This window comes from Zeugodacus cucurbitae, chromosome 4 (genome assembly GCF_028554725.1).
Source record: "Zeugodacus cucurbitae isolate PBARC_wt_2022May chromosome 4, idZeuCucr1.2, whole genome shotgun sequence".
Lineage (NCBI taxonomy): Eukaryota > Metazoa > Arthropoda > Insecta > Diptera > Tephritidae > Zeugodacus > Zeugodacus cucurbitae.
In genome coordinates, this window is record NC_071669.1 from 29,949,323 (window position 1) to 29,976,992 (window position 27,670).

The 27,670-nt window shown below is 35.7% G+C and overlaps 3 protein-coding genes across 9 annotated transcripts; 1 reads left to right on the forward strand and 2 right to left on the reverse strand.

Annotated features, from left to right (window-relative positions):
- Window positions 1–363: 363 nt before the first annotated feature.
- LOC105219799 (clavesin-1) lies at window positions 364–26,592 on the reverse strand. Of its 6 annotated transcripts, none has more exons than XM_011196113.3 (4): window positions 26,351–26,592; window positions 964–1,586; window positions 794–910; window positions 364–739 (listed from the first exon to the last, which is right to left on the reverse strand). In XM_011196113.3, the coding sequence occupies exons 1-4, from the start codon at window positions 26,445–26,447 to the stop codon at window positions 485–487; spliced, it is 1,092 nt and encodes a 363-aa protein (XP_011194415.2). In that variant the 5' UTR covers window positions 26,448–26,592; the 3' UTR covers window positions 364–484. The 6 variants fall into 6 exon arrangements, with proteins under 6 accessions (XP_011194415.2, XP_011194416.1, XP_011194417.1 ...); XM_011196114.3 differs by having other exon boundaries at window positions 26,222–26,362; XM_011196115.3 differs by lacking the exon at window positions 26,351–26,592 and adding an exon at window positions 26,017–26,214.
- On the forward strand, window positions 1,819–3,213 carry LOC128921387 (uncharacterized). Its single transcript, XM_054228955.1, has 3 exons — window positions 1,819–2,042; window positions 2,103–2,225; window positions 2,300–3,213. Exons 1-3 carry the CDS (start codon window positions 2,010–2,012, stop codon window positions 3,050–3,052), a joined length of 909 nt encoding a protein of 302 aa, XP_054084930.1. The 5' UTR covers window positions 1,819–2,009; the 3' UTR covers window positions 3,053–3,213.
- Window positions 3,195–4,765, reverse strand: LOC128921385 (putative nuclease HARBI1). Of its 2 annotated transcripts, XM_054228950.1 has the most exons (3): window positions 4,509–4,765; window positions 4,066–4,439; window positions 3,195–4,000 (listed from the first exon to the last, which is right to left on the reverse strand). In XM_054228950.1, exons 1-3 carry the CDS (start codon window positions 4,681–4,683, stop codon window positions 3,242–3,244), a joined length of 1,308 nt encoding a protein of 435 aa, XP_054084925.1. In that variant the 5' UTR covers window positions 4,684–4,765; the 3' UTR covers window positions 3,195–3,241. The 2 variants fall into 2 exon arrangements, with proteins under 2 accessions (XP_054084925.1, XP_054084926.1); XM_054228951.1 differs by having other exon boundaries at window positions 4,066–4,765.
- Window positions 26,593–27,670: the final 1,078 nt, after the last annotated feature.

Below are 27,670 nucleotides of genomic sequence, written 5' to 3' on the forward strand. Positions count from 1 at the left end.
TGGATAAATTAATATAAATTACATGATATTGTAGTTATGAATACAATCTAAAATTTGAGAAATATGACACGTGTTTTTTTGAATTATAAGAAATATGCATACAAAGAAGAGAGTAATACACAATTTAAAAAAAATTGTGCCAGTATTTTTTGAAATATATTTTTTTTTTTCAAAGATCGAACTTCGAATGTTTATATCATCTAGCTTGATCGAAAAATGTTATAGTGATCCCCGCTTAAGCGCCTCCCCGTTTAAGTGCCTTTCCCGCTATGTGCCAGTGTTATGAAAATAATTGAATGTATGGAAGCCAATATATTGTTGGATAATAAATATGAATTATTTCATTAAATTTAAAATAATTAATTACTTTTATACACAACATAATTTTTTTGTATTTATTGACTATGAAAATAATTGTACTTATCATAAAATGGTATCAAATTAATTTGTGGTCTCTAATTAATAGCATTGAAAGCTTTATTGTTCAATCGACCTCTAGCTTTCTGAAACTTCCTATAACTCCACCATCAATATCACTAACACTTTTTATAGATGAGCTGTTGCAGTCTTTAGTCAATTCAATGCACATTTCGTCAAGGGATAATATTGATGCTCGTTTTTGTAAGAGTTTAAATTTAAAGTCCTTTATAATGTCTGCCATGGGAATGCTACCGCCATATTCTTGAGGAAGAATTTCAGGTTTCACTTTCTCTTTCAACGCATCCAGCGACTTGTGAATCTTTAAATAAATTTAATTAGTCGGAAATACTCATTACTATGTGATCGAACATACAGCTATACGGCCTTTTAGTTTTTCGCTAAGTAACGACACTCCTAATTCTATAATACGATTCGCGAAGTGCGGAATGTTAACAAAATGTGTTGCTTTATGACGCATTGGAGTAGAGTTCTAAAACGAAAGCTCAATATAAAGTTATACTTGATCACTTAAAATTTACTTACTTGTATACATTTGATCATATTTCTTAAATCTGAAAGAGACCAAAGACTAGCAAATCCCATATTTATTCCACTCTCATCATTAATATATACATAACCAGCTACTTGCGACTCTTCATCATCTAACAAACCTTCACAGACCAGTGAATGCACACGCGCCATCTGAACAGAGGTGTACTTATATGGATCAAAATTTTTTGCCACTGACAGTATGATTTGCCTTCCGTCTTCATCCCTTTGCGGCAGGGGTACTAGGTACCCGTTATCAAAAATTTCGCTGATAGTTGGATCCAAAATATCTAGTTTAGAAAACCATTGTGGGAATAATTGACGTATAGTTAAATAACGTTCAAGCATTTCACACGCATCGGGAACGGAAAACTTTTTTGTCCGCAAAAATCGTAAGAGGAAAACAGAATCTGTGCGACATTTTTTTATACGCGGGTGCTTCGTTATCCATTCACGTAATTGCTGCAGTGCCTGGCAGCGTATGTTATCATCTTCATGGAGTTCTTCTTTAGCGATAATTTTCAGTGCTGGACTTAAAGAGCAGAGATAAGGGTCAAAATGTTCCGAAGAATCTTGCTCGGTGGATTCGGTCTTGTATTTTGTTTCAGTTTCCAACACTAGAAAATCATATAAAAATATTTAATTATTCCAGTTATATCTAAATACATATATAACATTACAACGAAAATAGGTAGTACTAACGGGTGATTTTTTTGAGGTTAGGATTTTCATGCATTAGTATTTGACAGATCACGTGGGATTTCAGACATGGTGTCAAAGAGAAAGATGCTCAGTATGCTTTGACATTTCATCATGAATAGACTTACTAACGAGCAACGCTTGCAAATCATTAAGGGTATTCGTTTAAACGTGTAAAAGCCCCGTAAACCTCTTAAACCGTGTATATTTACGAATGCGTAAAAATCTGGCAGCAACTTATATGGAAATTCATTTAAACACATTACGCACCAATGTCAGTGTGTAAAGAACACTTGTAAATTTACGATATTGCAAAAGCAACCCTACCAAACGACCAGCTGATGAATATTATTGTGAAAATTAAAATGGAAAAGGTAAGAATGAAACTCGGAACATAAATTTTATTTAATTGTTGCAATTGTTTTATATTTCAGGATAAAAAGTTAAAGCAAAAGCGTCTACGGCTGAAACCGTCCCATCGCTGGACAGAGTCGCAGTCCCTGCAGCTGTTGCAAGCAGTATCCGACGCAATTAAAGATAGTCCAGAATCTTTTGAGGTAAGGGTTTTAGAAAAGTGAAAATGTTTAGGTACATATGTTTGTTTTAACACGAATTTACGCATATCTTCCAGAAACCGACCTCCCAAAGGTTTTACGAAAAATTGCAGCAAAATACACCGGCACTTCAATCTGTCGTTTGCGTAGCTATGAAAAGCAAAATGAGGTATCTCAAAGCGTTGTACGTTGCCGCGGCAGCCTGGAAAAACAAAACTGGGTCTGGACTACTCGCTAATGGTGACGAGTCAAGCGTATCAGCGCATGTCAACAAAATTTGTCCCAACTTTGACTTACTGGAAGTTATCTTCGGGCAACGCAAAAATGTAAATCCCGGAGTAATTTTTGAAAGCACTGACAGCATTGAAGTACTGGCTGATTCCCCTTGTGCTGATAGTTCGTTAAACGATACCATCGATTCCTACGACTTGTGTGCGCTCGATTGTGAGGATTTAGTTGACCCAATATTACCTATAAGTATAAGTAGCGATTGCAGTGCCGCCGCCGCGGCAACTTCTACACCACAAAGTTCGTTGGACTTTAGAAGTTCAACAAAAAAACCAAAAAGAAAGAGTGAAGCCCCGTTCAATAAATTGATTTTTATTCAGGAGAAAAGGTTGGAATTAGAAGTTAAGAAAATAGAATTAGAAAAAGAAAAAGAAAAGAATGAGGTCGAGTTGAAAAGAATTGAACTGAATAATCAATTAGAAATGAAAAGAATTGAAACTGAATCAGAAAAAGAAACCAAACTGGAAATTGAAAAACTGAAACTTGCTAGTGAAGAACGCATTAAAATGTTTGAAATAGAGTTAAAGTTAAAATCAAAATAAATGTGAAACTTTAAGAGATTTCACATGGTACTTTTTTCGCAAATTTAAAAGATCTCATAGCAAAATACATGTATATTTGAATGTAACTAAATGTTAATAGGCACAGAAGCACTTTTTATTTTTCTGTAAATAAAAGCATATATTAATGGATTTTAAAGATATGTAAACATGAGTTTCAATACTTTATTTTTAAGTTTCCATTAGTGATAACAATGAAAGGCGCTTAGATGCACCTTCAACTGTTGGTAAGTTTTGATCCCCAGGCTCGTCGACTTCACTGTTTTCACTAATGCTTTCTTCGTCAACATCAAAACCACCGTCGTTTTCTTTTAATATAATATTGTGCAATATCGCACAAACTAATATCCACCGGCATGCAAACTTTACCGAATTATCACTCTTTATTTGAATTTTGAGTTCTTTCAAGCTATTAAAACGTTCTTTCAATAAACCAAAGCAATGCTCAATTCTTATTCGGTACTGGCTGAACGTTCTGTTGAACAGAATTCGTTGATTCAAGGTGCCTTCCGTTGCGTTTATTCTAAAAGGAGTAATAAGGGTCGAAGTTAATTTATATGCACTGTCTGCAGCTAACCACTCTGATCCTGTTAGCATTTCAGTGGCGTTTGTGGATAGCTCGCAATTGTTGTATATCCTAGCGTCGTGAACACTACCGGGATACCCCAATACCATATGACGAATTACTAGTTTGTGGTCACACACACATTGAGCCTTAAGTGAATATATATGCTTGCGAGAAAAATATGCTTCGCAATCTACAGTGGGTTTTTCCGCCAATTTTATCTCCGTTCCATCTACGTAGCCAACACAATGTGGTAGCTCACTGAGTGTTTGAACAACTAAAGCTCTACGCTCTACAGGGTCCGGCCAAAACAGAAACTGAGTTTTCCTTTTAATAATTGCATCAAATACCCTGTTGGTCATGACCTATTGAGAAATTTAAAATACAGCTGAAACACAAATTTTAACCGATACATATGTAAATAGCTCACCTGTATTACTCCACCATCGCTAATACCAAACAAACTAGCAATTTTAGTAATTGTTGCTCCTTCTCCACATGAACCCAGTCGGTACATTACTACAGCCAATTGAATTTGGATAGGAAACTGTTTACATGAACGTGGACCATTGAACACTTCGTCATCCTTTATCAGATCAATGATAAAATCAAATGTGGTTTTGCTGACTCGCACAATTTCTCGAAACCTGTTTTCATCCAAATGCGGTAATACATCTATTAAAAAGTTGGGTGATTTTGGGACAGAATGATGAACAAATGTAGATCCATATCTAAAATATGCAGCAGCTGCCAATGCAAAGCTAAAGTCTTCCATAATTTCATCTTCCTTTTTGCGTTGGATTTCTGAAATCATTTATATATTTATGTATATATGCGCCTTTAAAAAATGTAGCATTGACGCAAAACAATTACCGTCATGTTTTCCAAACAGCTCCAACATTAACAAATCAAATACTAGTGATTTTTCGCAAAGTTGAATAAATTTTGCTTTTTCGCTAACTTTCGGCATTTTAATATTTTGACACCCAAACAGCTGTTTAATACATAAATAAGTGGCATTTACACAAAGAATTTGAAGTGCGTTCATGTAACACACTGCGTATTTGCATAAATTTATGCGATGGGTAACATTACACGTTTAAACGAATACCCTTATTGAATTTTATTACCAAAATCAGTGTTCGGTTCGAAATGTGTTTCGCGCTTTACGTCCGATTTATGGTCTACATAATCGACCAAGTGAGCAAACAATTAATGCGATTGTGACCAAGTTTCGCACTCAGTTTACTTTATTGGACATTAAACCAACCACACGAATGCGTACAGTGCGTACAGAAGAGAATATTGCGTCTGTTTCTGAGAGTGTGGCTGAAGACCGTGAAATGTCGATTCGTCGCCGTTCGCAGCAATTGGGTTTGTGTTATTCGACCACATGGAAGATTTTACGCAAAGATCTTGGTGTAAAACCGTATAAAATACAGCTCGTGCAAGAACTGAAGCCGAACGATCTGCCACAACGTCGAATTTTCAGTGAATGGGCCCTAGAAAAGTTGGCAGAAAATCCGCTTTTTTATCGACAAATTTTGTTCAGCGATGAGGCTCATTTCTGGTTGAATGGCTACGTAAATAAGCAAAATTGCCGCATTTGGGGTGAAGAGCAACCAGAAGCCGTTCAAGAACTGCCCATGCATCCCGAAAAATGCACTGTTTGGTGTGGTTTGTACGCTGGTGGAATCATTGGACCGTATTTTTTCAAAGATGCTGTTGGACGCAACGTTACGGTGAATGGCGATCGCTATCGTTCGATGCTAACAAACTTTTTGTTGCCAAAAATGGAAGAACTGAACTTGGTTGACATGTGGTTTCAACAAGATGGCGCTACATGCCACACAGCTCGCGATTCTATGGCCATTTTGAGGGAAAACTTCGGAGAACAATTCATCTCAAGAAATGGACCCGTAAGTTGGCCACCAAGATCATGCGATTTAACGCCTTTAGACTATTTTTTGTGGGGCTACGTCAAGTCTAAAGTCTACAGAAATAAGCCAGCAACTATTCCAGCTTTGGAAGACAACATTTCCGAAGAAATTCGGGCTATTCCGGCCGAAATGCTCGAAAAAGTTGCCCAAAATTGGACTTTCCGAATGGACCACCTAAGACGCAGCCGCGGTCAACATTTAAATGAAATTATCTTCAAAAAGTAAATGTCATGAACCAATCTAACGTAATTTTATGCGTTTTTTTTTTTTTTTAAAAAGTTATCAAGCTCTTAAAAAATCACCCTTTACAATAATTTCTGAGATTTTAATTTTTATACTCTCGCAACAAACTTGCTAAGATACTATAATAGTTTTGTTCACATTACGTTTGGTTGTACGTCTTAAAACTAAACGAGTTAGATATAGGGTTATTTATATCAAAAATGATCAGGGGTACGAGTAAAGTTCAAATCCGGATATCTGTCTGAGTTGAGTAAAAATTGAGATATCTTGCAACACGTGTGCCTTGGGACCATAAGAAGGTTGCATTCATAAATAGGCAAAATCGGACCACAGTCACGTCCACAAATTGGCGAAAAACGAAAACTTATAACTAAGCCCCAAATAAAGATATAAAAGTATTTTTCATCACAACCACGTCTTCTTCCGTCTGCGTTTGTGCCAAAAATGGGAAATAACAGGTCAATATTTCCTCTTGGGCCATATATGCACCTCATATTCGGATTTTCAAACTTCCGGTGGACTTTATACAGTATATGTATATCACCCGAACTTAGCCCTTCCTTACTTGTTATACTCTCGCAACAAAATTGCTAAGATACTATAATAGTTTTGTTCACATAACGTTTGGTTGTAAGTCCTAAAACTAAACGAGTTAGATATAAGGTTATATATACCAAAGTGATCAGGGTGACGAGTAAAGTTCAAATCCGGATGTCTATCTGTCTGTCCGTGCAAGCTGTAACTTGAGTAAAAATTTATCTTGATCAAACTTTATACACATATTTATAGGCTCCATAAAAAGGATAAGTTAAAAAATATAGCGAAATACAAAATAGCGAATACCAAGCTATAAGTAAGCCATAAGTTAAGCTATGAAAGTGAAATTTCGTACGTAGGATCGCACAAGGGAGGGACATATTTGGATGTATTTTTTTGGGAAAGTGGGCGTGGCCTACTAAGTTTTTTGTACATATCTCGTAAACTACTAAAGCTATATCAAGGGAATTTTCTACAGTCGTATCTTTTAGGTACTACCTTATACAGTACAAAAATGGAGGAAATCGGATTATAACCACGCCTAACTCCTATACAAAGGTTATGTTGAAAAAACTAAAAATTCAGTAAGGGAAAACACTAGATACCTTAAATTTCTCTCTCTGAGAGCATTCATCAGCATCTCGGTATAAGAGAACTATGGAACGGTATCTCAAACATACTGCGTAGCGCTGCAGCCGAAACGATTGGATTTCGACAACGACAAAAAACGAGCTGGTACGATGAGGATTGTCGTCTCTTAGCGGAGAGAAAACAGACTGCCTACCTCGCAACGTAGCAAACGACCACAACACGTGCGTGATGGGATAGATACTGAGAGCTGAAGAGGGAAGCGAGACGCATTTGCGGACAAAAAAGAAAGAGTCGAAATGCGTGAGTATGAAGAGATTGAGAAGCTGGCCAACAGAGGTAATGCTCGCAAATTTTATGAAAAAAATGAATCGACTTAACGAAGGTTTCAAGACCGGAGCATCCTCATGTAGAGACCAAGGTGGTGATCTTGTAACCCATGTCCAGGGCATACTGGAATTATGGAGGGAACACTTCTCCGACCTGCTGAATAGCAGTGAAAGTACAACACCAGGAAATGGCGAACCCAATTCCCCAATCGATGACGATGGAACAGATGTTCCATTACCGGAGCATGAAGATATTCGAATAGCAATTACTCGTGTGAAGAAGAATAAAGCGGCGGGTACCAAAGAACTGATAAGGTGCATGCATGCATCTTCATGGCTGACAATTGGAATCTCAATGTGCTCTGCTTAATCCATAAAAAGGGAGATCACACAATCTGTGTCAAATATCGTGTGATAAGCCTCCAAAATATCGCCTATAAGGTTGTATCGAGCGTACTGTGTGAAAGACTAAAGTTCACCGTCAACAAAATGATTGGACCTTATCAGTGTGGCTTTAGACCTGGAAAATCCACACTGACCAGATATTCACCATGCGCCAAAGAAAAGAAGACCCTTGCAAAGAGGATTGACACACATCACCTTGTCGATTTTGAAGCTGCTTTCGACAGCGCGAAAATGAGCTGCATTTATGCCGCGATGTCTGAATTTGGTATCCCTGCAAAGCAAATACGGCTATGTAAGTTGACGTTGAGCATCACCAAAAGCTCCGTTATGATTGGAAAAGACCTCTCCGAGCAGTTCCATACCAAACGAGGTTTCAGACAGGGTGACTCACTATGGTGAGATTTCTTTTACTTGAACCTGGAAAAAATAAAACGAGCTGCAGAGCTAAATAGATAATCTTTTATAAGAGTGTACAGCTGCTGGAGTACGACGATGATATTGATATTGATGGGAACTGTACGAGTTATACGACGACAGTGACATAGTTCAGCGAATGAAAAGACAGCGGCTACGCTGTCTAGGTCATGTTGTCCGAATGGACGAAAACAGTCCAGCTCTGAAAGTGTTCGATGCAGTACCCGCCGGAGCAAGCGGAAGGCCTCCACTCCGTTGGGATCTCCAACTGGCACCGAAATGCGAGGGACAGACAGTAAGAACACATATTGTCATAGAGTGAATTTGGTTTTCTTTTCAGAAAGAATGACATATTTTGTGTTAGAACGATATTTGTGGAAAAGAAATTCAATTTTTCATGTTGCTTTTTTTCAGAAATAACGCCACATCTAACTTATGATAGCGAAATAAATTTATATTTTTCACAAATAACGACATAATTCAAAAGGGGCGTTTATGTCTACGGCAAAGCTTCAGTACACTCTTTTTAGTCCTCTTATCCTCATCATTCTATTAAATATATTACATGCCACTAGTTTTTTCAATTCACTTATGGCATTTTTCTATATTTGCCAAATAAGAGACTCTCCGACTTTTTTGAGTTGTGACACTATTCATGTAAATGAGCGATATATGCTTCCTTCATTGGCACACCCCTCAATTGCGCACCATTTGACCATACCGGCTTGATAATTGTTTATAAAGAAGTAATTTGTTATATATGGACATGTTTGACCTTCGTCAAACTCTTATGCTCTTAATATGCTCTTTCCAGCGTAATCTAGCATCAAGAGTAATGTTAAGATATTTGGCTATGCGAATATATTGTAGTTGCATATGATACGCAGACTTTAAAAATACGTATAGGTTAATTAGGAATTATTTGTTTGTAAAATTCACATGAACCAGCTTGCCACCGTTTTTTTCAATTCTGAGTTCAATTTAAAACAGAGTTGATTGCATTTTGCAGATTTAGCGCAGCTTTTTCTGTTGGTTTTTCGACGCATAGTATCGTGGTGTCATCAACAAAAGTGACAGTCATACTGTTTGGAGCTAACGGTAGGCTAACGGCAGGAGCTAACGGTAGGCCCTTGTATATTGAATATACAAAAATGGAGCCAAGAAATATGAGCTTTGAGGCCAATATTCGTAAATATTAGGTCTAGTAAAAAGCGTTATTTTCAAAGATATGACTATTGTTATTTGTATCTATTGTATCATTGTATATGTATTATGTGAGACCGATTTACAAACCATACTAAGGTCACATAATATACGTGTTATATGTGACCAGCAACTTACGATATTATTTGGTTTGGTATAAGCTATCATTGCTTGTATTTTGAATTTTAAAGGCATTGCCAGTTCATCAGATTTTTTCATTCACTAAAATAAGGTTATTTCCAAAAGAAGTAGTTGGGATTATCGAGAAACACCATTTTGACGGATGACGATGATTACAAACCACATTTATTAATTCAGGTTGATGTTGCAAATTAAATGACATTAGAGTCCTTAATATACCAGTATTATATAATATAAAAAAGCGGAAGGAAATAAGGAAAATTAGATTTAAAAATCTACTGTTTTTTTCAATAAGTCAAATAAGTTAGTTTGGAGTTTGCGCCCGCTTTGTCAACATAATTGATTTTTATGATGTAAGTTAATTAGGTCCGTGTTTTATACTATGTTCGGACCGACATTGAAAACATTTTTTCATAGAAAAAATGGGTTTTAGTTCTTAAAATTGTGTTTTCATCCATGCAAAATCTGTCAAACGAAATCGCAATGAAAACCAGTTTCCGCTGAAAACGACTTGAAGTCGATATTATTTTGTACATATTTTGCAAGCTCTAAATTCTTATTTGATAACAAAATAATGGAGAAACAGAAATAAAAACAAGAAATGAATGGCAAAGTTCGGGTGTGACCGAATTATTTGTTTAATGTTATTAAGCGCGTATTCTTTTCTCGAATGCTGCCTCTTTATATTTCAACATTATACACATGCTGCATTACCTCTTTGAATGTGTTCCATTTTTTACATGATAAAAGAACAAAAAGTGTCACCCTATTATGCTGGTCAACTGTCACTCACAATTTGAAAACCAGAGTACAGGCCAGAATAAATGCAAACATTTTTTGAAAAAAGAAAACGCTTTAAAATTACATTCAATTCGACCCATATATTCGGCACAAAGTCCACTAGAAAACAAAAAACATTATATATAGTAAATGAAAGATGGTATAATTCCTGAAGTTTCATTAATATACATATTATAAGTTTTACTCAAGTTATCGCTTGACAGACAGATTTTAACTCGGCTCGTCATACTGATTATTTTGATTTTTATAACCCTATATCAAACTCGTTTAGTTTTAAGACTCACAAACAACATGTTGTTTTCAATGTCGGCTCGAACGTTGTATTTGCTATTAACTTGTTATTGTATGTATGTAATTGGCGTTGAACCGTTTAGCCGGTTATAGCCGAATCGTTGAGAGCGCGCCACTCGTCTCTTTCCTTCGCAGTTCGGTGCCAGTTGGAGATCCCTAGTGTAACCAGGTCGCTCTCCACCTGGTTCCTTCCAACGGAGTGGAGGCCTTCTCCATCCTCGGCTTCCTCCGGCGGGTACTGAATCCAACAATTTCAGAGCTGTTGTTACTAGTCAAAAAAAAAACACCCCTAATATGTGATTGAAAACAATGTATAAATCAAGTTTTCTTGTGACATCAAAAATATATTTTCTGAAAAAAGTGCAAAAATATAGGTATGTATGCAGACGAGTTTACAGTTAAAATTTTTTTTAATCCTTTAAAAATCGAAAGATTTGGACATTTTTCTATGGAGCTGAGGGAAGTTATTCAAAATTGATTGTGGTAAAGAAAAATAAAGCCAATTTAAGAAATTTATGGTATTTTCGAATTGAATAATATTAAACTGCAAAAGTTATAACGTTTTCTTTTCTCAACGAAAATGCTGCCTCTTTATATTTCAACATTATGCAAATGCTAAATTACCTCTTTGAATGTGTTCTATTTTTTACATGATAAAAGAACAAAAAAAGTCTTCTTTCACTCACAAATTGAAAATCCGAGTATAGGGCAGAATAAATGTTACACTTTTTTGAGAAAAGAAAACCCTATTATTATTAGACGTCCAGACGGGTAAATTATTTAATTCTTTTGCTAATATTAACTTCATCAACAAGAAAAGGGTTATTATCTACTAACCCGATAATCGAATTCCATAAAAGGACTTTTTCTGAATAGTATGCACATAGAACGGTGACTTCAATTTGATAGAAATGACATAATATTGTCATTAATTGACATGATATTCTATGGACCGATGAGTCAAATATTGTTTATTTCGACGAGTGAGGAAAAAACAATACTACAACAATATTAGGTAATCCTATAATCAGCAATTAAACTCAAAATATACAATGAATACTATGAATTATTAAGACATTAAACTGATGTTATTGGAATGACCTAATGGAGTGTTGCTAGGCCTCTGGTATGTATCATAGGTATTATGGCTGCCATTTATTGTATTAATAACTATTGTCCTATCTTTTGCCAAAGAACATATGCCATTGTGATGAGCATATCATGAAGATATTGGCCGAAAACATGCCTCGAAGATCTAAGAGTTTAATACAATTGGGTGGATGTGAAAGAGGGTGTAAAAGTCTCGAAACCAAAAAAAAATCCAAAAATTATTAATATAATAAACAATTAAGGAAGGGCTAAGTTCGGGTGTAACCGAACATTTCATACTCTCGCAATTTATTTATTTAACTTTATTTATATTATATAATACACAATTTTTCACAACATATCATTGGGATGTAGGGAAACTATTACAAACCAAGTTTCATTGAAATCGGTCGAGTAGTTCCTGAGATATGGTTTTTGACCCATAAGTGGGCAACGCCACGCCCATTTTCCATTTTGTAGAAAAATCTGAGTGCACCTTCCATCTGCCATTTCTTATGTGAAATTTAGTGTTTCTGACGTTTATCTTTAGTGAGTAACCCACTTTTAGTAATTTTCAACCTAACCTTTGTATGGGAGGTGGGCGTGGTTATTATCTGGTTTCTTTCATTTTTGAACTGTATTAAGAAGACATTCGGATTTGAACTCCACTCTTCACCCTGATCACTTTGGTATATATAACCCTATATCTCACTCGTTTAGTTTTGGGTATTACAAACCACCGTTATGTGAACAAAACTATAATACTCTCTAGCAACTTTGTTGCGAGAGTATAAAAATACCATGAAAAATATACCCCTCTCAACTTGCCGTACTTTTGTGGATTCTATTCACTCCAGATGCGCCGAAGTAATTAGACATCGTTTAACCCTCTCATGCCCGAATTAAAATAGGCGGCGCTAAAATTTTTTATGTCCTATGTATCCTGGTTCATTAGTTACAGGATGTTTATAGGCACAAATTAAATTATTATAAATAAACTAAAAACTTTTATCATTAATTTTTTTTTCAAATAACTCTCTTATCTTATTTATATAGTTCATTCTGTTTTAAAATAAAACTATTATTTTTATGGTGTAACCACTTTTGTATAACTTTTTTCGCGAAACGATTTTTGCCAATTTCTCTCTGCGGAGAACTCTTACTGAATGAACACGTGCACAGCTCATATCAGAAAAAATAACTGTAAGCTTGCACAACACATAAGTCTACATAATTGAAAAAACCGCTGATCAAAAATATTTAAATAATTAATTAATTAGAAGCCGGTAAGTACAATGTTGCCTATGGGCATGAAAGGGTTAAGAACAGCTTATCACTAAATGAAAAGGCATCAGTGAACATTTAAACACAGTTAGAATATCGTAATGGAACTTTTTATGTATTGTTCTTATTTTTTCGAACTACCTTCGGGCTCAAAGCAACAAAAAACGCTGTAAAAATATTAAATGTGAATATATTAACAAAATTTTCTATTTTTTAAAAGCTCCATCATTATACAAATGTTTGTTGAAAAAAAGTTTTAATAAAAAACTTTTACAAAAAAAAAAAATATTCGTCGATTTATATGCTTACTTTGGTTGTTCTTATTATTTCGGACACGGTATTTTTGGCTTCTGGAAGTTCCTTTAATAGCGCTTCTCCATTAAGTAAATGTCCTGATTTAATCTCACGCCTTATTTGTAACTAACGGCACCCAAATTTGCCGGCAAGAGATCCATAAGAGAGTACAGCATATGTATGTATTTTTAAGTAAAAGGTTTATATGCTTTTATAAGTTCATATATGTATTAACTGCCCTATTCTGTGCAATATATTTCTAATTTATAAAAATTTATCAAGCATTTCGGATTCTGTGTGTAAAATAAAATTAAAATCGTTATTTTTATACAAAGAAGAAAAATATGAACGTGCTGATGCCTCGCGTTATTGAGCCGTTTTTATACTCTCGAAACAAAGCTGGTAAATAGAGTATTATAGTTTTGATCACATAACGGTTGGTTGTAAGTCCTAATACCAAACGAGTTAGATATAGGGTTATATACATATATCAAAATGATCAGGGTGACGAAAAAAGTTCAAATCCGGGTGTCTGTCCATCCGTCCGTCTGTCCGCCTATGCAAGCTGTAATTTGAGTAAAAATTAAGATATCGTGATGAAACTTGGTACACGTGTTTCTTGGCCCCACAGGAATGTTGCTTTCGATGTGCGAAATCGGACCACTGCTACGCCCACAAAATAGCGAAAACCGAAAACATATAAAGAGCTATAACTAAGCCAAAAAATTAAGCTATTGAAGTAAACTTTGGGGTCACACTATGAAGGGGCATATTTGGATGTAATATTTTTGGGGAAGTGGGCGTGACTCCGCCCCTACTAAGTTTTTTTACATATCTCGTAAACTACAAAAGCTATATCAAGGGAACTTTCAAGAGTCGTTTCTTTTAGGTACTACCTTATACAGTACAAAAATGTAAGAAATCAGATTATAGCCACGCCCACCTCTCATACAAAAGTTATGTTAAAAACTACTAAACAAAAAAATTTCTCCGAAACTGCTCGACCAATTTCAATGAAATTCGGTTCAATAATGACTTCCTAGCTTCCCAATGATATGTTGTAAAAATAGTCCAAATCGGTTCGCAACCACACCTACTTCCCATATACCAGAACTTGAGGTCGCTCTGAATCGTTTACTTTACAATATATAAAGTAAGCACTAGTGAACATATCGGAACAGAACTTAGCATAAATACTGCATTTAAAGAGTGGCATCGCCCTTCTATAAATCGGAATCGGTCCATAAGATTTCAAGACCCTATAAATCGAATATGAGAACCTCAGTGCTTCTAACAAATTTTTTTACGAAAATATAGGTAAGTCTCTCAGATATATTGAAGAAATTCAGGGTGAATATATTTCTCCTAATAATATGTCCCGTGCCAAAAATGCGTGAAATCGGGTCATAACTTTCCATATGGGATATGGGAACTTTCAATGCCCAATATATGAGTCAAATTGTTTGTTATATTAATAAAATTGTAGAAATAAATTGCGAGAGTATAAAATGTTCGGTAACACCCGAACTTAGCCCTTCCTTACTTGTTTTATATTAAGAAGTTTATTGTTCCCTTTTTTGTATAAAAGAAATGAAGATAATGAGGGTAACTTTGATGAAATTGTTTTCTATATATTTCATACGATTACAGTTTAGCAAACTTTTGCAAATAAAGGACAAAGTTTAGACTTGGTGGTTCCCAAGGAACTTTTCTAAATTTAAACATAACAACCAACCAAATAAAATTGCATTTCAAATATTTTTAAATATATTATAAAGGATATACATACGTACATATGTATATGTATTATATTATACAGTATTCTATGGCTTTGCGGGGAAAAGATTCATCTGATTTTCAATCAACCTCATTTACGCGCGGCACTCCCTGTTTGTTAGCGAGGTTTACGAGTAAGGCGGTATAACCCTATCATCTATATAGAGTAAATGGGGTTGTAAAACCAAACCAAATACTTTGCATCAGGTCAGTCGATATCTTGAGATCAGAATCGGATAGATAGGCTGGTCAATCTTAAACCAAACTTTTCAACGAAGCCACAATAAGGAAGGTTCTGTTAAAACAACCTCTCATCCAAAACGGCCTTTTGGGTGAAAAATAAGGCCAGATTCGGAGCATGAAATATTTGCGCACTCTCAGAAACTTAACGTCTAGTCCAAGAGAGAAGGATTTATTGTGAAATATACGTTAAATTATTAACCATTTTGCAATAAATATAGAAACGCATGTGAAAGCTTTCGCTATAGAGTAATTCAATTAAATTTTTCATTTCAATTCAATATAATTGGTCAGAAATCAGCTGTTTTTGTTTATATTATTTTGTTTCCCACACGTGTGGGGAAAAGCTATGTGTACTGAAGCTTTGTATTTTATCAAAATTTTCAAAGAATACCAAAAAATTTATTTCTTGACAAACAGTTGTTTTTATTACAATTGTACCTAGTATACAATGATTAAATACTAACAACAATTTAATTCTAATAAGCTAAAAATAATAATTGAAAGCTAAATGCTGCTACTGTTGGCTTGCTAAATCTGAAGTCCTCTTACGTTTCAGTTGGTTTTCTCGTTCAGCAAGATCACGGTGAAGGTCAGCAGATCTAATATACCAAGGAACAAAAACTATACTTCTTAGAACTTTATTTTGGAAGCCTGAATGCAAGCAATCAAGTTTTGACTTGACCAACCCCATAGTTGAGCTCCATAGTCCCAAATTGGCTTTAGTACTTGATTATATATTTTCGATTGAAAATACGTGTTTTCGATTGAAAGCGTAGATATCCTACCAACTAGATGGTAAAACTAGCAAATTGTAGATCAAGCTCATCCCTTTTTTTCTTGACATGCTCTTTCCAGCGCAGCTTAGCATCTAGGGTGATTCCTAGGTAATTAGAATTATTGCGATGTGGTATAGGAGTAACATTTATATAATTGGGATGGTATGATGTTTTTTTTAAGTAAAGTCTCCGTGCATTGGTAATTGCATTGACTGCTGTTTGCACTCGAAGGGTAGATACTGAGGTTGACTCTTCTGCTGCTAATAGGACTGCGAAAAGATGTACTGGTAAAAGGTGTTTTCGATCTATTATTGATTTGAACCTCTTTATGAGAACATTCTCGAAGACTTTCGATAGAGCTGGCAGCAGCGATATTGGCCTATAAGATGTGATATCATATAGTGGTTTACCCGGCTTAGGTATCATAATAACTTCAGATACTTTCCAAAGCGAGTATCGTAAGTATAATGCACTGTTTACAATTTTTTATACAATTCTTTGGTAGATTGCGTAATATTTCTCCGGTTATTAAATCAAACCCATTGACGATTAATTTCTTTACTAGTAACTGAAAAAATGCTGACGAGTGGAAATGCATGTGCCTCGTTAGGTGTAAATGTGTTTCTCAAATGATTCGCAAATACTGCAGCTTTTTGTGCATTCATTTTGGCCCACTCAGTTTCGTTTAATTTTATTGGTGCGACTTGTTTTATTTGTTTATTAATATTCTTTCCAGCTATCCAAAGCGAATAATTGGTAGATTTATCAACAGTGAGTTTGGACAAATACGTTTTTATACTCTCGCAAGAGTATTATAGTTTTGTTCACATAACGGTTGTTTGTGTCACCAAAAAATAAAAGAGTTAGATATGGGGTTATACATAAATAAATGATCAGGATGACGAGTGGAGTTGAAATCCGGTTGTCTGTCCGTCTGTCCGTGCAAGCGATAACTTGGGTAAAAATTGAGATTTCAAATAGGTTTTTTGTACATATCTCGCAAACCAATAGAGCTGTATAAACCAAACTTTCTACAGTCGTTTTCTTTAGCCACTTCTTAATGCAGTCCAAAAATGAAAGAAATCGGATAATAACCACGCCCACCTCCCATACAAAGGTTAGGTTGAAAATTACTAAAAGTGGGTTAACTCACTAACGAAAAACGTCAGAAACACTTAATTTCCCATAAGAAATGGCAGATAGAAGCTGCACTCAGATTTTTTTACAACATGGAAAATGGGCGTGGCTTCGCCCACTTATGAGTCAAAAACAATATCTCAGGAACTACTTGACCGATTTCAATGAAACTTGGTTTGCAATAGTTTCCTTACATACCAATGATATGTTGTGAAAATAGGCCAACCACGACTACTTCCTATATACCAGAGCTTTGAAGACAATCTGAATCGTTTACTTTACAATATATAAAGTAAGTCCTAGTGAAGATATCGGTGCAGAACTTTGCACAATTACTATGTTAATAGTGTGGCAGAGCCTCATTCTAAAAATCGCCGAAATCGGAAATAGGTTTTTAAGGCCCCATATATCGGGCGATGGGATCATGTGTAGAAGTTCACGCAAGTGAGGAAAGTTTTTGATTGTCACTCACTTGGGAGTGGCCAGAAACGATTCTTCTCCACATGGTTCAAGCAGCTCACGACTTCCGGTTTTAGACCAAGTATCCTCTGGGTAGCCAACAGACATCCGTTTGAAGGCGAGCTAAAGTGAGAAGGCGAAGCCCGCTTATGCGGTTGTGCGTAGGGTTTGGGACCCACCACATAAAAACACCCCCCCCAATGAAAAATCCACGAAAGCCTCGGATGAGACACCCCCCTTTTGATGACGACCCCTGCAAACGTTTTAAGGATAATGATATAAGGGCATGCACCTGAAATGTCCGGACCCTTAATTGGGAAGGTGCCTCTGCCCAGCTGGTTGATGTCCTCATACGACTTAAGGCTGACATCACCGCCATCCCAGAAGTGCGATGGACGGGACAAGGACGGAAGAAGGTGGGTCCTTGTGACATCTACTACAGCGGCCATATAAAGGAGAGCAAATTTGGTGTTGGATTTGTGGTGGGAGAGACTCCGTCGCAGAGTCCTGGCATTCACCCCGGTGGATGAACGTCTAGCCACAATCCGCATCAAAGCGAGGTTCTTCAACATATCGCTGATTTGCGCCCACGCCCCAACGGAAGAGAAGGACGATGTGACCAAAGATGCTTTCTATGAGCGCCTAGAACGCACCTATGAGCGCTGCCCCCGCCACGATGTAAAAGTCGTGCTTCGTGATTTTAACGCCAGTTTGGGTAAAGAAGGTGTCTTGGGCACAACAGTCGGAAAATTCAGCCTCCATGACGAAACATCGCCAAACGGCCTGAGGCTGATCGACTTCGCTGGGGCCCGAAATATGGTCGTCTGTAGTACCAGATTCCAGCATAAGAAAATACATCAAGCTACTTGGCTGTCTCCTGATCGAAACACGCGGAACCAAATCGATCACGTTGTGATAGACGGAAGACATGTCTCCCGTGTTTTATACGTGCGTACGCTCCGAGGACCAAATATAGACTCGGACCATTATCTGGTCGCAGCGAAGATACGCACCCGCCTCTGTGCAGCAAAGAATGCCCGTCAACAAACACAAGGAAGGTTCGACGTCGAAAAGCTGCAATCGCAACAGACAGCCACGAAATACTCTACTCGACTTGCACTCCTGCTCTCTGAGAGCACTCATCAGCATCTCGGTATAAGCGAACTGTGGAACGGCATCTCAAACTCACTGCGTACCGCTGCAGCCGAAACAATTGGTTTTCGGCAACGACAAAAAACAAGCTGGTACGATGAGGAGTGCCGTCTCGCAGCGGAGAGAAAACAGACTGCCTACCTCGCAACATTGCAAACGACCACAACACGTGCGGGATGGGATAGATACCGAGAGCTGAAGAGGGAAGCGAGACGCATTTGCAGACAAAAAAAGAAAGAGGCCGAAATGCGTGAGTACGAAGAGCTTGAGAAGCTGGCAGACAGAGGGAATGCTCGAAAATTTTATGAAAAAATGAAGCGACTTAACGAAGGTTTCAAGACCGGAGCATCCTCATGTAAAGACCAAGGTGGTAATCTGGTAACCGATGTCCAGGGCATACTGGGATTATGGAGGGAACACTTCTCCGACCTGCTGAATGGCAGTGAGAGTACAACACCAGGAGATGGCGAACCCGATCCCCCAATCGATGACGATGGAACAGATGTTCCATTACCCGACCATGAAGAAATTCGAATAGCAATTACCCGCTTGAAGAACAACAAAGCAGCGGGGGCCGATAGATTACCGGCAGAACTATTCAAATACGGCGGCGAAGAACTGATAAGGTGCATGCATCAGCTTCTTTGCAGAATATGGTCGGAAGAAAGCATGCCTGACGATTGGAATCTCAGTGTGCTCTGCCCAATCCATAAAAAGGGAGATCCCACAATCTGCGCCAATTACCGTGGGATCAGCCTCCTAAATATCGCATACAAGGTTCTATCGAGCGTATTGTGTGAAAGACTAAAGCCCACCGTCAACAAACTGATTGGACCTTATCAGTGTGGCTTTAGACCTGGAAAATCGACAACTGACCAGATATTCACCATGCGCCAAATCTTGGAAAAGACCCGAGAAAAGAGGATCGACACACACCACCTTTTTGTCGATTTTAAAGCTGCTTTCGACAGCACGAAAAGGAGTTGCCTTTATGCCGCGATGTCTGAATTTGGTATCCCCGCAAAACTAATACGGCTGTGTAAATTGACGTTGAGCAACACCAAAAGCTCCGTCATGATTGGGAAGGACCTCTCCGAGCCGTTCGATACCAAACGAGGTTTCAGACAAGGTGACTCACTATCGTGCGTATTGATATCATCGGAAGCAACAACCGCGCCGTTTGTTCTGCTTTTTCCCGCATGGATAAGGAGGCGAAGCGAATGGGTCTGGAGGTGAATGAGGACAAGACGAAATATCTCCTGTCATCAAACAAACAGTCGGCGCATTCGCGTCTTGGCTCCCACGTCACTGTTGACAGTCATAACTTCGAGGTCGTAGATAATTTCGTATACCTGGGAACCAGCATCAACAATGTCAGCCTCGAAATCCAGCGCAGAATAACTCTTGCCAACAGGTGCTACTTTGGACTGAGTAGGCAATTGAACAGTAAAGTCCTCTCTCGACGAACCAAAATCAAGCTCTACAAGTCGCTTATCATTCCCGTCCTGCTTTACGGTGCAGAAGCTTGGACGATGTCAACATCAGATGAGACGACACTGGGAGTTTTCGAGAGGAAAATTTTGCGCAAGATTTATGGTCCTCAGAACATTGGCAACGGCGAATACCGCAGACGATGGAACGATGAGCTGTACGAGTTATACGACGACATTGACATAGTTCAGCGAATAAAAAGACAGCGGCTACGCTGGCTAGGTCATGTTGTCCGAATGGACGAAAACACTCCAGCCCTGAAAGTGTTCGATGCAGTACCCGCCGGAGGAAGCCGAGGAAGGGGAAGGCCTCCACTCCGTTGGAGGGACCAGGTGGAGAGCGAGCTGGTTACACTTGGGATCTCCAACTGGCGCCGAACTGCGAAGGAGAGAGACAGGTGGCGCACTATCGTCGATTCGGCTATAACCGGCTAAACGGTTGCAACGCCAATCACATACATACATATATCGAACACGAGGCCCTCGGTGCTTATAACCTAATATTATGGTTTCAAACTTTCAATGGACTTTATACAATATATATGACGAATATGTGGGTCAAATTGGGTATTGTATAATATAAATAAAGTTACATAAATAAATTGCGAGAGTATAAAATGTTCGGTTACACCCGAACTTAGCCCTTCCTTACTTGTTTTTTAATAAACTCGTATAAGTATCAGTTTTAATATCATGCTTAGGTGGACTATATCGTTTAGAATAACTTACAACTCATTTTTACTTTTGCAAAGATCATAGCATTATTTTCAAAGAGTTACTGTTCATCAATAAATTGTATGTATATGGTATTCAAAAACGGTGAGCCGCTGATTTATGGACTTAAATAATTTTTCTTGTTCGTTTAGTTTATCCAGAATTTGGGATAACGGTCAAATTTTTTCAACTGTATTTGTCTGACCTCTCTTAGCCATTTGGGCAAATGTAAGTTTAGAAGTTGATGGGAGGGGTCTTACTTCCTTCCTTCCTTTGTCCACAACGTGGTTTTTCGCCTGAGCATTGACATTCTCCTCAACTGTATTACCATTTTTTGTCTCTAATTTTTTGTAGTTCTTTTGCAACGACCAACCACGGTAGCTTACAGGATGGGAATCGCCGCAGTTGCAACATTTGGCAGGATCTTTTTCGGCTTTGGTGCATTCAGTTGTAAGATGTTTGCAACTTTCACACATCTCGATGGCTTACCTCAGAAGTCTTTTGTATGTCCAAAAGCTTGACAGTTTTTGCACAGGGATTAATTTAGAGGTCCCTTGACAACCGTATTAAGAATGCTTTTGATCTAATAAATTTTCTTAATGTCGTAGGTAGCATCGAATACTACTAAAAACATATCTAGCGGTCTTTAGTCTTCCACTAATTGAATTTAACACCTTAAAGCGTTCATCTTTAAGGTCGTTCAAGATGGATTGAGTATCACGTGAGTGGTGCAAATCTTGTATCACTACCTTTATTGGCCTGTTATGTGTGCTCTTGTAGCTAAACCAAGGTTACCAATGTAGGCACCGTTACTCAAAAGCTTTATAAAAAATTTGTTTTTTGTTAGAGCGGTAATATCCGAATGTAATTTGTTGAAATCTTTAACATCGTTTATTATAATGGCCGCCTTTGCTTTATTTTTATTTTCCATAGGGCTATTAATTGTTGGGAAACTATCAGCTTTACATTTTTTTTGAAGAGTATCCACTCAGTTTCTTTAGCTAGTTCATCTTCATCAGTTTCGTATACTTCATCAACACTTACATCTGATGGTTTTGGTGCTGTACTAAAAGGCTTGCTTTTACTGGCTTTCAGTTTTTAGTTTTAGTTTTTGAGTGCTAAATTATCTTTGTGCAATTGATTACACGTCGTTTCTAAAGTTTTAAGCCTTTCTTTTACTAGACAGTTAGCCTTCTGTAATTCTCTAATTTTATTTACTCTAAACGAACTTAGACTGTTTCTCAGTTTCATCTCATTTTGAGGTTCAGCCATTTTTTATTTTTAGCGATTTCCCCACTGGGTGTTAGCAACCTGCCGTTTGGTCGGTAATGCAGTTGGGAATAAAACTTTTTATTCTGTATTTATTAAACCTGTATAGCAACTTTTATCACAGCTGGTAATTGTAAGAAGAGAACAGCTGATTGTACATATAATTATTTGCTTACGCACATGTTTAGTACGGCTGTCTCTATTTATAATAACGTTTTGTTTTTCTTTTTATTAAATTGTTTTTATAATTTTTCGGTTCACTAACGAAACGTTTAAGTAATTTTGTTTTCGTTTTTGTCAGATTCCGCAAACCACAAAAGTAAAGATATATTCAATTTGCGCCAGGACTCTGTGTCTTTCATTAATGCACAAAAAATTCGGTTTCGCATTCAGTTTAACAATGTAATTTAGACTTTTTCACGGCACCGAAAATTGCACTTGCATTGACTTCAACTGTATTTCGCGAATCATTGTGGTGCATTTATAAGCAACAGTAATTCCGCATATTGTTCTGTGTAAGCGTAAGCAACTACCGTTGGTTGCATCTTTTACCAACTCTCTTGACATACATTACAAAAAAGTTAAAAATATTTTATAAATTTGTCAAATGCACAGAATGGGGCTGTAAGTCTATGTAATTTTTCGATTTATGGTATCCTATAAAAGTTTAGACAAACTTCAAAAAATATTTCCAAACGTGTTTTTCCTGATCAATCAGTTTTTCTTCAAAGCTCTTATGCTTTATCATTTGCTGTATTTGTGAACTTACAAATATATCCTTTTTAATTTTTGCGTCATTGAGTCCTGAATCTTGACTCATCGATTTGGAGGCTTTGCCATAGGCAGTTTGGTACATGGCTGTAATGCCTTTGGTTTGAGTAAAATAAAAATAATAAACACTCATGATCCATTGGTTCGGTAAAAATCATTGGGATAAAAAATTACTTACATATGTCTGGGTTCTTGTTTTGCCCAACCTAATAGCAGTCTCACACACCTTGAATAACATTTATGTGAAAGTCAAGATTTAGCTTTATTCCTCACAGGAAATCCAAAATAGTCTAAATAGCTAAATTGAAAAGTTTCGTGGCATGTTTACGATGTAACTAACGAATATATGATGTAAGTTAGTCGAACGCAATATACAATAGTGCCACAATCGTATAAATGATATTATTTAAAATAAAAAGTATATGAGGTCTGAAAACGATATGTCATGAATTATTATATATTTTTAATGTGGGTACACCCATGATTCAATTATAAAACGTTTGGAAAGTAAACAGCTTTCTCACTCTTTTTTGACAACCCTTCTGCGTTAGCAAAACAATAATGTTTTTTCGACATTTATTCTGAAAATTGTTCAAAAAATTTAAATAGTAGTAGATATTTACCAATTCAAGTGGTAGAAAAGTTTCATTTTATTGACATTTGAGTTTTCTATTGCATAAATTCAACTAAATTGTTCCATTGAATTACATTTTAAAGCAAAAGTAAATATTTGATTAATAAATAAATATATAACAGCAGGATAATATATTTTTAGATTTTTCTCTGAGTTCTTCACAGTTATGGTAGTACAATGCATCTAGAGTCCCAATCATGTTTGATATATTTGTTGCCAACGTTTTTATTTAATTTAAATAATAATTTCATTTAGTTACCATTCTGGATATCAGTTTAGATTAATAAAATAAAAATATATAATTAAACGAATAAATCAAGTAACATTTATATAGTAAAATTATCACGCATGTTCTGAAATTCATACAATATTGCAAAAATTGTGTAATATGACAATACGAGCAATACATGCAAGCCGTCCTGGCTCAAGTCATGATGCGTTTATTTTTTATAAGGAATGTAAACCCATATTTAATTTGTGAAGCTAATAGTCTTGGTTATTAACTACATATTTAATTTAATAATTCGTTATCTTTTAATAATATACATCTAAAATTTAATTGATTTATAAGATATTATGAAATAATAACAAGTAAGGAAGGGCTAAATTCGGATGTAATCGATTATATTATTCTCTCGCAATCTATTTATTAAATTTAATGGTATACATATCTTTATAATACACTATTTGACTCATATACGAGGACAGCTGGTCCTGAATCGATTTCAACTATTTTTGCCACCAAGCTACTCTATATCCAATGTTAGACGTTCGCTTAATTTTATTAGGATCTCACATATAAACCAATATACGCGGTATAAGGCCCACCGTTTGCTTGAAAATCATAATAATAGGTATAGGTTACAAGAAATTACCCAATTTTAAAAACCGCAATCATTTTTGTTCCCGAATTCAAAACATAAATATTTTAACGATTTCGATTTACAGAACAGGTATACAAAACGGTTTGTTTATTTTCGAAAAATGAAAAGCGGAAAAACTTGCGATTTAAAAACGGAAAATCAAAAAAATTTGTCTGAAAATGATTTACAGAACATGCCTGAATATTTAATATTTCTTTATTTCATTTCAATCGAAATTGACAGTTTAGATTGCCCTTTCCACTGTTACTTTATTAGCTATAATGGTAGCACGTAGAGGAATGCGGTTAAATTATGTCAGCATTACAGAATCGTTTTAAAATTATAATAGTGAGATCATATTATTACGATAGGCTATCTATCTGCAAAAAATAATTTAAATACATTTTTACAAAAAGTGAATAAATTCTTCCCACATTTCTTTCCTTCGCAAATACAACCTCTTGTAACGCAGTGTCAAAACTTTCGTGTCATTACTTTCCAAACCCTTAATAATTCAATCATAGAGTACTCCAACATAAACAAAATTCACCACATAGTTCGTTTGACAAAAACAGTGTTTATCATAATGATCTAAGGAATACATGCATATATAGCTGTAGTTCTTTAACCAATTAGGCTGACTTTCAAACTGATAACGCTAAAAATATGTGGATTTATAAGAATGTTATACGCAATTATTATACTTCCAACAAAATCATTTTATTTCATATCTTTTCATAACTCATAGTTTAAGAAATATATCAAAACAAATCTCTCAAATGAGGGATTTTACTTCGCGATTATTTACGTGTATATGGGTTGATGGGTCCACTTCATGATCCTGATCATTACACTTTCTTGCAGTAAGAAAAAACCCATATATTTATAAAGCATGCAAGGTTGTTATTCACTTATTACTTTTCAAATACATATATATTCCATTCAAAAAGAATTATGTTGATGAAATTTACTTCAAAATAGGAGTTTTCATTGTACAAAGGAATTGGCATATTCTCACTCATCATTCATTGAAATTTATGCCGAAGAATAATGTTTAGGTTTGTTACCAGTAATTCTAAACGATAATTTTAAATTGTATCATGATACTCCAATTTGTTTACATATTAATAACTAATGTTTAATATTGAGTGTAATATTAACTGTGGTTTTTGTGTTGGCATTGAATGCAATCACTTTCACTTAACGCTGAAAAGTGTGTCATTAAGATTTCACATGGTGTACACTACATTCACATACTTACGCAATGCTCTGTATACCAATTATTGTATAGTATATGGTTACAAATACATATGTATATACGGATGCACTTGTTTGTAAATAAAAATCATGCAAGTGAAATAAAGTAGTATATAGCGTATGTGTAAAAGTTGTTAAGATGCAGACTGTGTATTAAGCAATTTTTGTCAAAATTTATTAACTTCTTACACATTTTAAAAAAATTTATTACACTCTTATCTACATTAAATATGTATAAAATAATGCAATACTTATGTCTTCTTAAAATATATTTTACTCACTTTTCTATTATGTAATAATTTGTTATATTTACAACAAAATTTTATTTTCGGGCTTAAGATGAAAACACTGTGGTTTAAATAGCAATCGAAATGAAACTAAAGTCTCTTTTTCACTTAAAATTTATTTGAACAATATATATACATATATGTTCATAGTTAATACACATACTTAAACATTTTTTATGTTGTTACCAAATTTACATACTCTTATAAGTATACTGATAGATCCACAATTTGCACATGAATGTATGTATGTCATAATAACTGACGTATCTCAATACTATAATCAGTCGGTAATATCATGGTATATCATATTAAATACACATCAACTTACATAGGCTTGCACACATACTTTTAACATAGAATAGTTTTACTTGGTAATAACAGATACGCAGCCAAGCGAACATGTAATTTTTACTCATCCCTAACATATAACTTTTTTGTCGTTGTCTTTTCTTATATATGTATATATATTTTATTTTATTTATTGTATCTTAAAAAAAGTTTAAATTATCAAATATAGTATGTAACATTACGTAACAGTTCGTTTACATTATATAATATTTGTATTCGTTTAGCCAACCTTTCCAGAGTATCAATTCGAATCAATTAAACTATACCAAACTACCAGACCCGGTCACACATTTTTGTGGCTAAGGTATACATTAAATTAGTAAATTTTTCAATGCAGAGAAAAAATTCTAACGCATAAAGACAAAACGTTATAGCCGATAAATTTTAAAATGATTGATAGACATTATTGTAGATCTGTCTTAAGCGTAAATCATCATAATTTGTAAAACTTTGATTTTTTTAATCGTTTATTGAAGAAAGTAACAAATAACCAAATTTCCTAGTTGGCTTTATCTTGACTTTGGTTACGATATTGATTACCTTCTTCACAGTCAGTCTTGCCCTATTGCAAAGTCGAGGTTATTTATGTTTCGCAGCATGATGGCAACTCATACTACTTTTAATTGCACGTGAGTGGGGATAGTCCAGCAATTTTAAATAGCCTGTGGGATAATTGAATACGTCATCCTGGTTTGCAGCTGTGTCAACCTTCCTTGAACGAAATTCTAAATTGTCGCATTAAGATCAAAGAGATCCTTGTTTTTTACCACCAATATAGGTCATTCAAGCAGTCATTTATGGTTATCATATTGTGGTTTCATGTCAGGAATGAATAAGCTTCTCCTTCGTGTCAATGAAGTGACAGAAATATGTTGGAAATGTTATTAATCCATTGAGGTGTCAACTGGGACCCTACCATTTCCAACTGCTTCTACAATCGCAATTTGATATTGTTGCAAAATCAGTGGTATGTTAGCTGTTTATTGGCGATTTTTTATGTGTCGCCACAAATTAGATGATTTTAGACATACGTTTAGTTCGTCAGCAACAGTTGATCCAGGAAGAGTCTGGCGTAAATCACCTGCCAACAGAATCGTGGCTCTACCAAAAAAGTTTTGGTTGTCGCGTAAATCTTTTAAAGTACTGCGCAGTGCCTCCAGCGACTTCTTGATATTTGAACAAAGCAACAATGACAACCTTCAAAATATTATTTTTTGTTTTCTTTTGTCATATTTTTGTTGTCAACTCGAATGAAATTATCTTATTATTATCTTCCTCGCAATTTTTCCATATTTAATTA